General features: G+C 38.0%; 2 protein-coding genes across 3 annotated transcripts; both read left to right on the forward strand.

Moving 5' to 3' along the window:
- Positions 1 to 301: 301 nt before the first annotated feature.
- Positions 302 to 1,831, forward strand: LOC100262923 (uncharacterized). Of its 2 annotated transcripts, none has more exons than XM_010648983.3 (4): positions 302 to 501; positions 565 to 631; positions 754 to 993; positions 1,216 to 1,831. In XM_010648983.3, exons 1-4 carry the CDS (start codon positions 421 to 423, stop codon positions 1,359 to 1,361), a joined length of 534 nt encoding a protein of 177 aa, XP_010647285.1. In that variant the 5' UTR covers positions 302 to 420; the 3' UTR covers positions 1,362 to 1,831. The 2 variants fall into 2 exon arrangements, with proteins under 2 accessions (XP_010647285.1, XP_002264805.2); XM_002264769.5 differs by having other exon boundaries at positions 310 to 501; positions 748 to 993.
- An 8,410-nt stretch (positions 1,832 to 10,241) lies between these two features.
- On the forward strand, positions 10,242 to 16,251 carry LOC100852990 (uncharacterized). Its single transcript, XM_059738636.1, has 2 exons — positions 10,242 to 11,195; positions 15,318 to 16,251. Exons 1-2 carry the CDS (start codon positions 10,447 to 10,449, stop codon positions 15,970 to 15,972), a joined length of 1,404 nt encoding a protein of 467 aa, XP_059594619.1. The 5' UTR covers positions 10,242 to 10,446; the 3' UTR covers positions 15,973 to 16,251.
- Positions 16,252 to 18,115: the final 1,864 nt, after the last annotated feature.

Consider the following 18,115-nt stretch of genomic DNA (forward strand, 5'->3'; position numbering starts at 1 on the left):
ATTTCTTCTATTAACATTGCTCATTGCTCATTGTTCATATTGACTGCAGTGGTGACAATGCCATGGCTATTCCATCCTTGGTGGAACCCTCTTCTGGCCATTGTTGATTACTGGTGACCATGGTTGGTTGACTGTCAAATTGGCGGATAGGCTTAAGACTGATCAATATGTTCTACATTTGTATTTTTAATTTTTTTTCAAAATAAAAAGTTTCCTAGACAGAATTTAAAGATCATATGAGAGCTGGCTGCTATTGTTCTTGTGTAGGTAGTCACTCTTGAGTCTTATGAAATATTCAAGCCACAATTTAAATGGCCCAATGGGCTCATGGAGCTCAATTAGGGCTTTTATGAAACAAACACAAGACAAGAGAGAATAGAGTTTTACATTTGCAGCGATCGGAATTGGGCTTAATCAGCAATGCGCCGGGATGAGAGACGGCGAAGGTTCCATGACGGCCTTCTCAAGATGCTTTACCCATCTCCACCCCCTCCGTCTCAGGTACTTTCTCGCGCTTTCTCTTATTTTCTTCCCTTCACCATTCTTATACTACCAAAAATACAGCAAGAAGACGGGGACAAACTGCTCGACATATCGCCGAAAGGCTTGGATGATGTGGATCCTGAACCAGGTTTTTTCTTGTTCTTTTAATCATATCGAGTTGCCTTAGAAATTGAGTTCCAAGATTCATCGAATTGTTCCAGTAATTTATGGGAAAACACATATATTTACGGATTCGAGATTCAGATGCAGATGATTTGAAGGAGAATAGTTCCTCAGCAAGCGACGACGACGATGAATGTGCGCCTCAGAAGCTCACTAGAGCCCAGAGGAAGAGACTTCGTCAGAAAAAGTTGAAGGAAACCGCTTCCTGCCGCCGGAAAATTATTGGGCCGCAGTTACCTTCACCAAGTGGCGGTGATCTTGAAGATAAACCTCCAAAAATTCCACATAGTGCGGCTGATGAACTCGTTGGTGCAATGGGAAAACCTGGTAATGTTTTCAAATTTCTATCGGTTTCTCTTTCCTGCCTGTTGGTCACATTACAGTCTGCTGAATTTATGGGTATCAATGTATTTAAATCATTTAGCACTCTACAAAATTAAACCTACTTGAACCTCACCCCACTTGAACTTGAGCTAAATGGTATTCAACAACGTGAGAGCTAGGATTCTTTAACCAAGTTACTAATACAAGAAACTTGTGTTTCGTCAGGCAACACCCCTACACGTAGAAACCAGACCAAACTAAAGCTGAGGAGGATGGCTAAAAAGCTGGCCAGGGAAAGGGAGAAGTCCTCCAACATGGAGAATTGCAATGAGGATGGCTGCCCCCATAGTACAGATGGAAGTCTCACCTGAAACAACTTTGATACCATGGCAACAGTTTCTCCGGTTGTGTAATCTCAGAGGGACGTGGAGGCTAAAGGAAACCACCAGTAGAGTTTTCCGAATGATACAAGTGGAGTGACTGAAGTGGGAACCGCTAAATGCCTCAGTTTGTAAAATGGTAATCATGGGGCCAGCCTGCTGCTGATGATGATGCCTCGGAAGAATTACAAGAAAGTAGAGTGTAACTTGAAGAGATTGTTGTGCCACTGGAGAATCATCAATTTCTTTATGAATTACTGGAGAGTCTATTGAAGTTTCAAACATCATTTATGTAAGTTATGAAACAAATGCCTGGTAAGCTTTATTGCAAATACCTATCAACAGCTGCAATAATTGCTATTCCGGAAGAACTGCAAGACTTCCAGGAAAAGCTATTGGTTTCTAATCACCCAAATTGTACATCTATGCTCAGATCAGAGGCCTTGTTTATTTTAAGTTTATATCTCTGGGTCCTGAATGAGGTGCTGAATACCTGAGAAAACATCTTTAAAATGTTAATACCTTGACGGCTCCTAGAACTGATGAGTGCAAAGTGCAAACCAAGTTGGCAATTTCCAATTGGTTTAAGATCATGTATAGTATCCACAGAGTTTCATCAGGGCTTCTTAACTGTGAGTTATATATTTCAATTATCTTTGTTCATAGTTGGTTTCTATTATGAACATTGGTTGATTTGATAATAGTTTTCAAAAACAATTTTTTGCCATCCAAAAAAACCAAAAAAAAAAGCACATTTAACAATAAAAAAAATAAAGAAGAAATGTTTTATGTTGTTAAGAAGATAAAATGAAATATTTAAAAATAAATTATTATTTATAAAAGTTATTTTTTAAAATATATATATAAAAAAAAAAAGGTTAAAAATATTCCAGTTTCACAAATATACTTCTGTATACAAAAAATTCAAAAATTGTTTTTTAGAATTATTTTTAAAAACATTTCTCAACCAAATAGTAACTTCTTTTGAATTAATATATTTTTCAACCATTCTCTAACTCACATCAAGTATTTTTCGGTTAAAAAATTCAAAGATAAAAAATATTAAAACGTGATTATATATATTTAAAGATAAAAATATTAAAATGTAGTTATATATATAATTTTTCATACATGAAAATTATTTTTTAAATATGGGTACTATCTCATCTATTTTAATTAAATATTTTATTTTTAATCTTACATTTTTTTTATTTACTTTTTTTTTTATCTTTTAAGTTATGTTTGGTTAGTCAATATAACATGAGATAGAACAAAAGATGATATATTATATGATATCTCATGTTAGGTTATCTCATTACTTATTTTATCTTATATTTAATAGGATAAGTAGTAAGATATATTATTCACTCTCTTTTTTCCTTACCATTTTTACATAGAATATATTAATTTTATGCTAATATATGGGATATGCTTATCCTATAAATCATAATTTTTTTATCAATTTTTTTTTTAATATACTCATTTTACAAAATAATTTTTTTTATATTATAAATTAAATTTATGGCTAAAAAAAATGGCGATCACAAATTTGATATCCAAGTTAGAGATGGGAAAGCCAATGACAAGACTTGATATTATGTTTATAAAATATGTATATCAAAGGACACCATATCCAATTGAAAATGGTATCTCATGATATATATTTTGTATGTATATGATATCTCAAAATATAATATCCTAGAATATGATATCATATATTATCTTATGTCGTCAATTAAACGTAACATTAGGGAATAGTGCTTATGAGATGAGAGGAGGAAAGAGGTGGTTTGTGATTGAGTCAAAGACGTTTGAGGTTTCTGTAGAAGAAGTTAGAGGGAAGATACGAGGTACCATTGTGGAAAGGAGTAGAGGTTTCTCCTTTTGGATCAGATTTGGGGTGTCAAGTTTGAAAAAGTTTCTGGAAGGTCTTGAAGGATGCTGTATGGAGGAAATGAAAGGAAGTTTAACTAAAGTATGGGAGGAAGATGGTAGAAAGTTTAAAGTGGAAAGACGCGAAAATGGGGCGGGAAAATACATTCTCTGTTCTGTTATTGATGTGGAGTCTAAGAGGTTCTGTTTAGTGGTCCCGGAAGGTAAGGGTTTGCTAGGAGGTTGGGCCTTGTTTGCTGAGAAACTTCAGGATTTAGGGGTAGTAACGCAAGAGGAAGTAAAGGAGGAAGAAGCTCTATGAGGTGCGTCAAAGTCGAAAGGGGTGATAATAGAAAAAAAAAAAGTTGTCATGGAAAGAAGGTGGAGGGTGAGAAGAAGTCTTTTGTGAATATGACCAAGGAGCCGGTTGGAAGGCAATGAGATGTTTTATGGCTTCAAGTTGGAGGGAGAGGATTGAGGAATAGGGAGGAGGGATTGGGCAGGTGCCTTGTTGGAAGATGGGGTACAGGGTCAATGGGGGAGTTAGAGTTGCAGTCAGTTAGAAAATGGGGGGAGCATAGTTGGAACATAAGAAAATGATTGAAAGTGCTGAGTATGGGAGGACCTTTCATGATGCTGGAGTTCGAAGATGAAGAGGAGGCAGAGAGAACACTAAGGAGAGGGACGATATGATTTAAATACAAAGTGTTGCATTTAGAGAGATAGAGCGTGGAGACAGGATGCTTAAAAGCAAGAAGCCAAACAAAAGATGTATGGGTAAGAGTGGTGGGACTCCCGCTTCATTGCTGGAGTGAAGAAATTTTTAAGAGAATAGGAGACTGTTGTGGAGGCTTTGTTGAGGTGGATGGAGAAACAAAGAATGGATCTCAGCTCCAGTGGGCCAGAATTTTGGTGAAGAACAGGGGGAATTTTTTTTCGAGAACTATGCATTTAGCTGCTGATGATTATTGCTATGCATTACAGCTGTAGTGAGAGAAGCTGCCATGGTTATCTAAGGTGGTGTCGATGGAGAAGAAGAAGATGGGAGAGAAGGAGAAGGCAAAGGAAGAAAGGGAAGTGGGCTCACGCACGGAGAGTAGCAATAGCAAAGCAAAGGAAATATGGCATGTTGCAGAGGTTGTGGGGGCAGATTCAATCAGAAAAACTAGAGGGGAAGAAAAACTTGATGGAGATGGGGCGTCTGGTATAGCTGAAGCTTTTTCAGCTTTAGGGAAGAAGAATGAGGGTAAAGGGAGATGAGAGGTGGGCTTAAGTGAAAGGGTTAATAGGCCTAATCAGTGTAGGCCCACTCTTGAAGTCTCTCAAGTCCATCTGGATTGGGCTTTAAAAGAGATGGAGAAGCTAAGTGGGCCGCAGGATTGTTGGGAAGAGGGGCAGTCCAGCGGAGGGTCAGGGCGGGCCAACAGTGATGGTCATTCAAGCCCTCTTTGCTTTGGGCAGGAAATGGTGGAATGCAAGCCTAGTTTGGGTTTGGGTTTTTTAGAGGAACAACCCATTGAAGCTTTGTGGGTTTGCCCTTCTTATGGGCCCACAAAGGAAAGACATTTAAAAGAAGCTAGGGCTTCTTTAGGTCAATTGCCCTCAATGAACTGGTTCGAAGAACAGCTCCTGTTTGGCAAGATGTTTGATGCAACGGAGAGAAATGAGAATGAAAGGGCTTCATTTGCGGACGAGTGGTTGATGGAGGAAAATGTCAGGTATTCCACTCTTAAGCCTTCAGGGGTTTGCTTTTTGGGAGGGGGAGAGGACTGTGAATGCGTTGGAGGAAAGGTACGGTTTGACATCGTGGTAAAGGAAAGTGTAAGGGAGTTAAACTTTACTCCGTTGATGGTGTGTCCAACGGAAGAAATAGACGATCTGATGGGAACGGGTATTTCTTTTTTGTTGGAAAAAGGGAGAGACGACAGGGTTGAGAAAGATGACGATGACGACGAGTCTTGGAGGTATAATTGTCTGGCAAGATTTTGTCGGTGCTTGGGAATGCCTGCGGAGGGCTTTAAAAGAGAGATCTTGAAACTCTTCAACAAAATAAGAGAAAGAAGAGATTGTTCTGAGAGGGTCATCGGTAAAAAGAGGAAAGGTCAAAGACTTTCGAAATTTGATCGGGAATTAAAAAAACTTGAGTGGTCGGTGAATTATGGTGGAATAGAAGGGGATCGGGGCCACCAAGAGGCTGTTAGATGAAGCTAAGAATTCTGTCGTGGAATGTAAGGGAGGCAAATGATAGGGAAAAGAGAAAATTAATAAATGGTGTGATTAAATCATAGAAGGTCGACTTAGTGTGTCTCCAGGAAACAAAAATTCAGGAGATGTCGAATGTTTTGGTCAAAAACCTTGGGGTTGGAAGATGCTTGGAGTTTAGGGTTTTAAATTCTAGGGGAACAACTAGAGGAGGGGGGGGAGGGGGGGGGGGGGGGTTTGGGATAACAGGATATTGCAATTAGAGGAAATGGAGATGGGAAAATTTATTGTTTCTTGCCGATTTAAGAATTGTGAGGATGGTTTTCTGTTGGTGTTTCTTAGGAGTTTATGGGCCCACAGTGAAAATCGAGAGAGAAGAATTTTGGAGTGAGCTGGGGGCAATTAGAGGGTTATGGAATGAACCATGGTGCGTAGCAGGAGATTTCAACATGATTAGATTCTCCTCTGAGAGGAGCAGATGAGGTCGATTGTCCTAGGAAATGAGGAGATTTTCAGATGCAATCGAGGAGTTAGATTTAAGAGACTTGTCTCTTCAAGGAGGGATGTTCACGTGGTGTGGAGGTCTCAATAATTGATCAAAGTTAAGAATTGATCAATTCCTTATTTATGAGGAATGAGAAGCTCATTTCCAAAGGGTGGTCCAAACCGTTCTTGCTAGGGCGATTTCTGATCATGCCCCGATTCTCCTGGATGGTGGATGAATGAAGAGATGACCCACACCTTTTAGATTTGAGAATATGTGGTTGAAAAGTGAGGGCTTTAAAAAGATGCTAAGACAATGGTGGGAGAGGATTCAAGTGAGCGGATCTGCTAGTTTCATCTCGATTAAAAAATTGAAGGTTTTAAAACTATTGTTAAGAAGTTGGAATAAAGAGGTTTTAGGTCAGATTGACTGCGAGAAGTAGAAAGCGTGGATTTTAATAGATTACTGGGATAAGGAAGAGAGAGGTCGTTCTCTGTCAATGGAAGAAGAAAAGACTAGGAAGGAGGCAATGGAGTTATATAAGAAGTGGGCATTATTGGAAGAAGTGTCATTGAGGCAAAAGTCTAGGGAAATCTAGCTGAAAGAGGGGGACAGAAACACCAAGTTTTTTCATAAAATGGCAAATGCTCACAGAAGGAGGAATCAACTTAATAGAATAAAGGTAAATGGAAGGTGTTTAACTGAGAAAAGTGAAATCAAATAGGAGGTTGGTAGAAATTTTCAAGAGTTGTTGACAAATCCTGGTGATTGGAAGCCTAGTATAGATGACTTAATTTTTTAAAGGCTGGAAGTGGGGGATGTAGAGAGGCTGGAGAAGCCTTTTTCAGAGGATGAGGTTTTTGAAGTGCTGACTGACTGTTATGGAGAAAAAGCACCAAGGTCGGATGACTTCTCAATGGTCTTTTGGCAGCTTGCGTGAGATTTTGTGAAGGATGAAGTTATGAATTTGTTCAGACAGTTTCATGAGACGAGAAGATTTGTCAGAAACCTGAATGCAACTTTCATAGTTTTGATTCCTAAGAAAAAGAGGTTGAGGACTTGAAGGACTTTAGGCCAATAATTTTGGTGGGAGGGTTTTACAAATGGTTAGCTAAGGTGTTGGCTAACAGGTTAAAAGGAGTGTTAGCCAAAGTAATATCTTTGTCTCAAAATGCTTTTGTGGAAGGGCGACAGATTATGGACACAGTTCTGATTGCAAATGAGGCAATAGATCCCATTCTAAAAAGTAATAGAGGGGCAATTTTGTGCAAATTAGATATCGAGAAAGCCTATGACCATGTGGATTGGTCATTTTTGTTGGTGGTATTAGGGAAAATGGGTTTTGGAGGAAAGTGGTGTAGGTGGATAAAGTTGTGTTTATCCATTGTCAGTTTTTCAGTCTTGGTGAATGGTAGTTCAACGGGTTTTTTCCAGGGCTCAAGGGGATTAAGGCAAAGAGACCCCCTCTCGCCCTATTTATTCGTAATAGTGATGGAGACTTTTAGTGTTTTAATGAATAGAGCAATTGTTGGAGGTTTTTTGATGTCTTGTATGGTTCGGGGAAGAAGGGGTCTAAATTACTCATTTATTGTTTGTTGATGACACGTTGGTGTTTTGTGAAGCTAAAGAGGATCAGTTGACACACTTGTGCTGGCTGTTAATGTGGTATGAGGCTTTGTCAGGGTTAAAAGTGAATATGATAAAAAGTGAATTGATCCTAGTTGGTAGAGTTGAAAATGTGGGAGAGTTAGTGGATGAATATGGATATAAAGTGGGAAATTTGCCCTTCACCTATCTAGGAATGCCTTTGGGTGCTCCTTTTAATTCTATTGGTGTATGGGATGGAATAGATGAAAGATTCAGAAAGAGATTGGCTATGTGGAAGTGACAATACATCTCAAAAGGAGGAAGGATTACTTTAATTCAGAGTACTCTGTCCAACCTACCGATCTATTTTATGTCCATCTTCCATTAACCTAGGGCGGTTAGGATGAGGTTGGAAAAGATACAAAGGGATTTTCTGTGGGAATGTGGCTTTCTTGAGCAAAAACCTCACTTAGTAAGATGACCGATTGTGTGTGAAGATAAAAGTAAAGGAGGTTTGAGGGTTAAAAGCCTTGGTTTGTTCAATAAGGCTCTTCTGGGCAAATGGGCATGGCGCTTTGCAAATGAAAAAAAGGCTCTTTGGAGTCAGGTGATCAGAAGGAAGTACGGAGAGGAAATTGGAGAATGGACATCTTGCAAGATTAGGGAGGCATATGGAGTTGGTTTGTGGAAAGCTATAAATAAGGTGGGACAACTTGTAACCCCTTTTTTTGGCTTTGAGGTGGGGGATGGTAAGAATGTGAGGTTTTGGAAAGATAAGTAGTGTGGTACCAGCCGTTTAAACGAGGATTTTCCATCACTATTTGCCTTAGCAACGTAAAAAAAGGCTTGGGTAACTAAAGTTTGGATAGCCGAGGAGGATAGAAAGGGAAGTTGGATTCCTACTTTCAATAGGTCATTTAATAATTGGGAGATTGAAGAAGTGGGAATGTTACTTTGTTATTTGGAAGGAAAGATGGTGAGGGTGGATGAGGAGAACAAGGTGAGATAGGTGAAATCAAAATATGGTGTTTTTTCGGTAAGGTCCTTGTATAAAGCATTGCAACCGGTATCTTCTGCTTTGTTCCCTTCAAAGATTATTTGGAGGTCATGTGCTCAGCCCAAGATTAGCTTCTTTGTGTGGGAGGCTTCGTGGGGTAGAGTTTTGACTTTGGATCGTTTGCAAAAGAGGGATTGAGTTTTGGCAAATAGGTGTTTTCTTTGCCAAAAGTGTGGGGAGTCGATCGACCACCTGCTTCTTCATTGTGAAAGAACAAAGGAGATGTGGACTTTGCTCCTCTTTTTTTTTGGAGTATCTTGGGTATTTACACGTTTGGTTAAAGAAACTCTCATAGGTTGGAAAGGCTTCTTTGTGGGCAAGAAGAGGAAAGTGGTGTGGCTTTTAGGGCCGTTATGCTTATTTTGGGTTATTTGGAAGGTTAGGAATTCAATTGCTTTTGAGGATGGTGTGTTGTCCATCCAAAAGCTAAAAATTTCTTTTGTGTATTTACTTTGGTAGGAAACCAAATTGTGGATAAAAGATGGTTCTTCGACCTTAATAGATTTTATTGATTGGGTGTGTATGCATTAAGGGAGAGGGTTTTTTGTGCTTTCTTGGTGGCTTGGGTTCTTTTGTAAGAGGGTGAGTTGTTCTACACTGTATCTATTTGAGTCGCTTCTTTAGCGCCTCTTTTGCAATACACATATTACTTATTGATAAAAAAAAAAAAACATTAGGGGATGACTACTCTAAACATGTAAGAGATTATGTAAGTTGAAAGATTTTATAGAATGCTGGGTCAAAATGATCAATTTGAACGCAAAAATGTATCTTTTAAGCCTCTTTTATATTCATATGATGTTTTTTCAGTCATGTGAATGTCACATCATCCTCTCGCAAAAATGAAGTCTTAATTGGCAATTAAGGTTTCAGTTACAAAATGAAACCATAATTATTTAACTAAAACCTCAATTGACAATTAAGGCTTCAACTTAAAGTAAAAAATATAAAATATAAAAAATTAATGATATGACTCTTATATGATAATATAAGGGTTATTTTAAATATAAATTTAATAAATAATTAAATTTATTTATTTATTTTTTCATGAAAGAATCGCTTTAGCCCAAAACTTAGTTTTACAAGTGAAAAGCTATTTTGCAAGTACATTTTCGATATGACATAATTTTTCATTAATAATAAAAATCTAGATATATCAAATTACTAATTATTTTATTTTTTTTAATAATAATGTAACTTTTATTATGTTTCTTTACGATGTTATTTATTTGAACTTATTTATAATAATTTGTATCCAATCATATAAATATTGTCCATTTTAAACCTAAAAATAACACAAATAATTTTCTTCATTGTCTAATGTTAAATATTACAAACAAGACAATTCGTTATGTCCCACTCATAAGTCACACTTTTAAAATAAATAATTTATTTTAAAGAATAACACCAAACCGAAGGCCATAAAATTAATAAAAGTGAAACCTCTATTTATTCTTTGAAATTAACACAAATTTCATGTCCATTATCTTCATATTTTATTTTTATGTTTAATAGTTAATTTATTCTTCATTTTAATTTGAATATTCTTTATGTTTAAGTTTAATTTATTTTTACATTTTAAATTTCAATCTCTTTTTTAATAAAATAAAAAATTAAAGATCGAAAGCACATTTATATCAATTTTCAACTTCAAATATGGGAGGGATTTCAGTCCTTGTAATTAATTTATTCTAATATATTTAACCAATTTTTTCTCTGAAAAAAAGAAAAAAAGAAATAAACTGAGGGTTGGATCTTCTTGCCCTAAAAGCATTACCGCCCTCGACCATATGAAAACAGAGTAGTCTGCCTTCTGAACTCTCTCTCCCTCTCTTCCGCTCTTCCCTGCAGCGATACCGACGTCAGGAGTAGAGATGGCGGAGCTCAAACTCTCCGACAGTCGAGACCTAACTCGAATAGAGCGTATAGGCGCTCACTCACACATCCGCGGCCTTGGTCTCGACTCTGCCCTAGAACCTCGTGCTGTTTCTGAGGGCATGGTGGGCCAGACCTCTGCCCGCAAAGCCGCCGGTGTCATCCTCCAGATGATTAAAGAAGGCAAAATTGCTGGTCGTGCTGTCCTTCTCGCCGGCCAGCCTGGCACCGGCAAGACCGCCATCGCTATGGGTATTGCCAAGTCCCTCGGCCAAGAAACTCCATTTGCCATGATCGCCGGTAGTGAACTCTTCTCCCTCGAGATGTCTAAAACCGAAGCCCTAATGCAAGCTTTTCGCAAGGCCATCGGTGTGCGAATCAAGGAAGAGACGGAGGTTATTGAGGGGGAGGTTGTTGAGGTCCAAATTGACCGCCCTGCGGTTGCTGGTGCGGCGTCGAAGACCGGGAAGTTGACGCTCAAGACGACGGAGATGGAGACTGTGTATGATTTGGGGGCTAAGATGATTGAGGCCTTGGGGAAGGAGAAGGTGCAGAGCGGGGACGTGATAGCAATTGATAAGGCTTCTGGGAAGATTACGAAGCTTGGAAGGTCATTTTCAAGGTCTAGGGATTATGATGCCATGGGGCCTCAAACCAAGTTCGTACAGTGCCCGGATGGGGAGTTGCAGAAGAGGAAGGAGGTCGTGCATTGCGTTACACTTCATGAAATCGATGTTATTAATAGCAGGTATTGCTCTCTCTGACTAAGATGCTTAAATTATCGATAATCATGATATTACTGATAATTGTTTTTATTGGTAACTTGGTTACCATATAAGCCTTTGGGTATCACAAGGGCCACGTAGAAAGTAAACTCTGAAATTTATGGGTAGGTTTCACTCGGCTGCTGATGATCTTTGAATTTCTGTTCTTGTATAGCATTGAGAGAGCAGCATTATCCCTTTTGTATTTGTTGTGCTCTAGTGTATGAAGTACTCTATATAAGCCTGTATGTTTGCTGCTAGTGAACTGAGATGACATAGTAAAAAAAGGAACTTTTACGGAACATGGTGATCGCAATTTGTTATCTTCTAAACTTATGCATGTAGAACTGTTCCATGAAACTATATTAAGATTCTTGAACTATTATTGCCCATGAATTAGTTATCTATTTATGTTTGCAAAATTTGGTTACAATAGATTTTGATATGTTGAGGATAAGCCCTGATGTCAAAGATGAGTTTCATGCAGAGCTACTGACAGTTATTTGGATTTCTGGATTTGTACAGCTTTGACTAAGCAACTATGAGCCCAGTTGTATTTGTTGCATACTGGCATATGGAGTATTTTTTGTAATAAGCTTATATCTTTCCATTATACTACTGAAATGAGAACATTTGCTTTGTTAGGAATTGGGTATGGCTATTAGATATCATGCAATGATTGGGCAAAAGTTGGTGAAAGAATAACCGATTATCTAAATGATGAACTAGTTTGTATTTTAAATCGTTTTTTTTTTAATATCATGTAAACTTATTGACACTAGAAGACCTATATGAAACCATGAAAGCAAATTTGGGGTACATCTGTCCATTTCTTACTCTATGGCTGGATCTTTTCCTATGCTAATTTTTATGTAGCTCTAAGAAAGTGGATGTCTTCTCACAAATTTCTATAGACCAGCATATGAATTTTTTGTTCTTTGGCATATGAAACATGTGTTTATTGGCTTTTCCTAGTTCTTTTTTTTTCTTTAACACCTAAAAAACTATAGCATGTTAGTACTGCTGTTTGTCCCAAATTTTTTTGTTTAGCTTGACAATCTGTTATGGCTATGAGGTGAATAATACTGCCAACATCATCAACATTTTAATGTTTAGCCATAAATATTGTTTCATTTTTCATTGATAGAATGCATCAAATCTCCATCGTAGATTTTACCTCTCCTGTTCTTATCCAATGTGTTTGTATCATCTGTTTCACTCTTATTTGTCTCTGTTTCTCCTGTCATTTCATATATGATATATTGATGGTATGAATAGGAACTGTATATGCTGTTGGTCTTTTTTAAAAGAATGTAAATAAATAAATAAAGGCAAACTATTGATCATGTTCTGCTAATTTCCGGTAAATTGTATTTGTATGTTTCTTACAGTCTTTCTCCAAATTATTGTCACTTTGGCAAATAGGAAGAGATCTGTGCTTGTGTCTGGATCTGTGTTTATTCTCTTAGGAGATAGCTCCTTGTCATTGTTTGATTTAATTGTTTGGTTGAGCTGTAAGGTGAGAGGATTTTTTTATTTTTTTTTCTTATTTGTGTGTTTCCGTTTGCTTTTCTGGCCTTCAGTGTCTTGTATGCATTGTGTATACATTTGTGTGCCTTTTTGTTCATTTTTAATACAATTGATATTACCTATTAAAAAAAACTTAATTCTCTTAGTATTGGCATAAGAAATATCGAAACTATCCAAAATGTGCAACAGAACTATGTATTCTTTCGCAACTAAGACAAAGCTCTTCAGTTGAAGCAAGTGAAACAATGTATGAATCCCTTCTTTTAAAAAAATTAAAAAAAAAAAACCCTGAGGGGTAGCTCAGTTGGTCCGGCTTTGGGTTTACTCCCCAATGGTCACCAGTTCGAGTCCCCTCAGGGCCACTGGAGGTTTACCCGGTTGTTAACTTCAGGGTCCCGTGGGATTAGTCGAGGTGCGCGTAAGCTGGCCCGGACATCCACGGTTATCAAAAAAAAAAAAAAAACAATTTATGATCACTCACAGCCTCACAGGTTTTGGGAAACACCTTCAGAAAATTCTGCTTCATCCACCCTTGTAGGTTGGTACCCAACTTCAAACTAGCAGATCTGGGGGGTGAATCAATAATGTTTTTAATGTGCTATTTGAATAAAGATTAAGTTGTTAAAACGAATCACTTGGGTATAGAAGCTACAAGGTGTTGATATGCCCTAGGTCTTGGGAAGCTTTTCTTAGAAAGATTAATATCAAAGGTATTCCACATGAGTGAGGTATGAGACATATTGAGCTAGTTTGATCATTACAAAATCCAAGTGAGATACATAGTTAATCATCTATAAGAAATTTTTTGAATGCTTTTCTCAATCTTTATTCATACTTGACTAGGGGACTTTCATCTTTTAATCTTATAGGTTGGAGTTCTTGCAAGTGAAGGGTATGAGGCTAGGTTATGGAAAAATATCAGAAAAGGATAGGACCTATTTACTAGTAGAACATCATTTGATGTGGGGAATAGGAGGAGGGTGAAATTTTGGAATGATATGTGGTTTGGGGACGAATCTTTATGTGTGTCTTTCCCCTCCTTGTATGCTTTAGCATTGTCAAAAGAGGCTTGGCTGATAGATATTTGGGATGACCGAGGCAAGGGGGGCCACTAGAATCCGTGTTTCTCTGGGCATTTCAATAATTGGGAGCTCGACAATGTAGAAACATTTTTCTCCAAGTTGCAAGGAAGATACATGAAGAGGGAAGCGAAGGATAAGTTGGTTTGGAAGGCCTCAAGGAATGGTGTTTCCTCTGTCAAATCTATGTTTTTCGTCTTGGAATCAGGATGGCCTTTTCTTTTACTAGAGGGCATTGTTTGGAATCCATGGATGCCATCTAAAGTGAGTTTTTTGTGTGGGAAGCTTGTTGGGAACAGTGTAGACTTTGTATTAGCTTCAAATTCTAGGAAAAGAGGGCAGTATCTATTGTTCTTTTTATTTGGTTTTGTGTGGGTTCTTCCTTCCACAGCTAGGGAGACTTTGTTAAGTTGACATTGCTTTTTGTAGGAATAAAACATAAGAAAGTTTGGAGAGTCATTCCTTAGTGCAATTTTTTGAAAAATTTGGAAGGAAAAAAATCAAGGAGTGTTTGAAATTGAAGAGCAGCCAATTCAACTGCTTAAGTGCTCTTTTTTTAGAAGTCTAGTGTCAAGGGTTAGCATGTATATGGAAGATCCAATTCTTTTAATTGATTTTGTAGATTGGGTGGGATCTAACCAAGGGACATGGCAGTTTTTTGTGTTATCTCTCTCTCTATAGAAAAGCCTTTTGGTACCCACTGTATACATCTTGTGAACCTTGGCATATAATTTTTTTTCTTTGATTTGCTTATAAAATAAAATAAAATCCCATTGGTTGGAGAGAATATTGAAAGGATTAATAATTCCACATGACTCATGTCAACATCAATTTTATTTATGTATTTAATAAATAACATTAACTGTATTTATGTTTGACTTGTCTTTTTATATCCAAAGCCAATTTCATTAGCAGTTGTGTGCATGTGTTGGCATGAAGGTTGTAACCACCAATATTTTTAACATTTCTTGATAAAGGGTCCTGGTGTGCATAGAAATTATGCTGAACAATTGCTAGTCACAACCATAAGAGGGAGCGATTACAGCTTTGCTGTTGAAGGATATATTGGGTTGAAATGTTCAAATTGGATGAATCAAAGATACTAATGAGCAAGTGGTTTTTAAAAACATTTTGTGGGTGAGAGCAATGAACTGACATATAATGCTTAAGAATTTGATTTGGGGTGATACAACACTTCCTCATGCTTGAAATGATCTTTGTGCATTTTGAGAACCTTGTGTTACAATTTAACTATGTTTTAATATATCTTGCTGACATGTTTTCTTTGTAGGAGACTGGATAACTAATGACAGTGTTTTTACTCTCTTGCATCCTTAATTTCCACCGCCTTTACGTGATTTGTTCCCTTTGCTCAGCTTTTGAGGATAGATCTCGATTTTTCCTCCTCTACAAACATTTAGCTGAGCCTTTGGCACAACTTCACCCTCTTGAGTAGTTTTCCAGTTCTTGTATCTGATTCTACTGTTTCACTTTCAGGACACAGGGATTTCTAGCTCTTTTCACTGGTGACACTGGTGAAATCCGTGCTGAAGTGAGGGAACAGATTGACACAAAGGTAGCAGAGTGGAGGGAAGAAGGGAAGGCAGAGATTGTGCCAGGTGTTCTCTTCATTGATGAGGTGCACATGCTTGACATTGAATGCTTCTCTTTCTTGAACCGTGCTCTGGAGAATGAAATGTCACCAATATTAGTTGTTGCTACCAATAGGGGAATTACTACAATCCGAGGCACAAACTACAAATCCCCACATGGGATTCCCATTGATCTCCTTGATCGTCTGCTCATTATCTCTACACAACCTTATTCAGAAGACGAAATTCGCAAGATTCTAGACATCAGATGCCAAGAGGAAGATGTGGACATGTCTGAAGAGGCAAAGGTTTTGTTGACAAAGATTGGGGTAGAAACATCCTTAAGATATGCCATTCACCTCATTACAGCTGCTGCATTAGCTTGCCAGAAGCGGAAGGGAAAGGTTGTAGAGATGGAGGACATAAGTCGAGTTTACCAGCTGTTTTTGGATGTGAAGAGATCAACACAATACTTGATGGAGTATCAGAACCAGTACATGTTTAATGAAGTGCCAGCTGGAGAAGGGGATGACGATGAATCCACTGCCATGCTTTCTTGAGATATCCCTTGAATTTGAAATTGCAGTGATTATACGCTTGTCTTGCTTTATTAATTATTAGTAGCACCTGCCTATTCATATTAGGATAATTAAATTATCAGGCTTAACCGTGTCTTTTGTGTAGAAGTTTTGGCAAACAGTAATGTAGTCGTCGCTAAGATGAGTCTATATAATAGCTTGAAAACTGTTGTTGCAGCATTTTTGTAGACAGACTTCACAATTGTGCTTGGAGTTTTCTTATGAATGGAGGTGCAAGGTACATGTTCCACATTCCGTTCACATGGTGCTGACGATCCTCTGAATTTCCCTTTTTTATTTGGACCCCATTGTTGTTGATAAATGGGCTAAACAGCCTATGTTCTGGAAATCATGTCTTATCAGCAAAGAGATTTGTGTTAGGGAGTAAATCATTTGCAGTGAATGTCATTTGCTACTGGAACTGGAGGGTTGCTTGTTCCTGCATCCTGTTCCTTTCGTGTTTATTGCTGGATTCAGTCATGGCTTACTGTTGACGGGTGGACTATGAAATCATGTAAAAAGGTGGCTACCAAATATTACTATTGTCGCATTCCCAAAAGTCGGTTTCTGTGCGCGTGGTTTGCTCCACAAATATGGTGATAACTTTAAGGAAGCCTACTTTGGGAATGCGTTTCCAGAGAAGCCAAACTTTTATGGGAAATAGCTTTCCTTCACAATTAATTGTGTCTTGTTGTGCGGGCATCTCGGTGTCTGCAGATTTGCTCTCGCTCTCCCTACTCGTCTTCTTGTGCGAACATCACGGTGTCTGCAGTTTCGCTCTCCCTACTCCCAGATAAATCCCGAACCGTAAATGGACCAAAACAGAATCTTTTAGAATAGAAATTCACCAGGCTGACCCTCAGCTGTTGACCTGGTTTCTCAAATATACTGGGTCAATTTCATTTCATTGAGAGCTACTAAGGTTTAGTGAAAATATATTAAGCCACTAATAGTTTTAAATTTGATCAATTAGCACCCTTATAAATGTATTTCATGTAAAAAAAAAATTTTTTTTAAAAAAAATAAATTTATAAATATGATAATTAACTAAATTTGAAACCAAATAATGGTAAGAGTGTACTGACGCCAAACCTTGATGGGTTAATGAAATTAACCCTATAATAGTTTCAATCTAAAATACTGGCCACTTCAATGGTAAATCAACGTGGGTAACTATATATGTGGGAATCTGTTGATTCAGTCATTATTGAGAGTAGATGCTTGGTCATATTCACGTGAATCTAATACTTAGTGTTCACTGCCGTTCCTGGATGGTAATAGGGTTCTGCCCATTGCACACCTCCACGGGCATGTGCTTTTGCATTGAATCAATTCACATGCAAATGGCAGATCATAGAGTCTAGACTCCAGTTAGAGGGAGGGAGAAAAATGAGTGATCAAAAGCCATTACTTTCATGTGGTGGCATGGGGAGCAAGTCAAGGATATATTAAAGAGAGAGAGAAGGAAAACAGAAGGGCACCAACTCCCCCTTTCTATCATGGATTCAAGGGTGGGTTTTGTTGTTGTTGGAAGCGGTTTTTCCTTCTTGATTCATTGTGTATTACAATGAGCTGAGCTGACGATTGCAGCTTTTAGCTAGATTCCAAGTTAGGAATCAGGAGTCTTGTTAGACATTCCAATTATCAGATGGGTATTTTCGGAGGTAGGTATCTGTGAATGGTATCTCAAGGCTGCTTTCTCCGAAGGGCACTTGGTTGGCAAGTACCTATTTTTGGTACCACCAGTTTTTTTTGGTGGTTGTTGGAATAAGAAGCATGTTTGTTTACTCTCATAATCTCATTGCAGTCTGAACACTATCAATAGATGAAACTGGATCAAATTTAATAGCCGCTGCCACTGGATGGCCACACCGCCTAGGAGGTCTCTCCAAGCCAAATCCTTTCTGCATAGGAAAACATCTAATAAATTAACACTGCCCATTTCCCAAGCAACCTAAGATGTAGCTCTCATATACTACCAAGAAGTGCTTAGGAAGGAAAGAGGGGGGAAGTACCTTTGGATGGATAGATGGAAAAGCCGTGACTCTCTCTGATGGGTACGGGGAGTCGGTGGCTGAGTTGTAACACCCCAAATTAATTCAATTCTAGGGTAACACATTAAATT

This window comes from Vitis vinifera, chromosome 7 (genome assembly GCF_030704535.1).
Source record: "Vitis vinifera cultivar Pinot Noir 40024 chromosome 7, ASM3070453v1".
NCBI lineage: Eukaryota > Viridiplantae > Streptophyta > Magnoliopsida > Vitales > Vitaceae > Vitis > Vitis vinifera.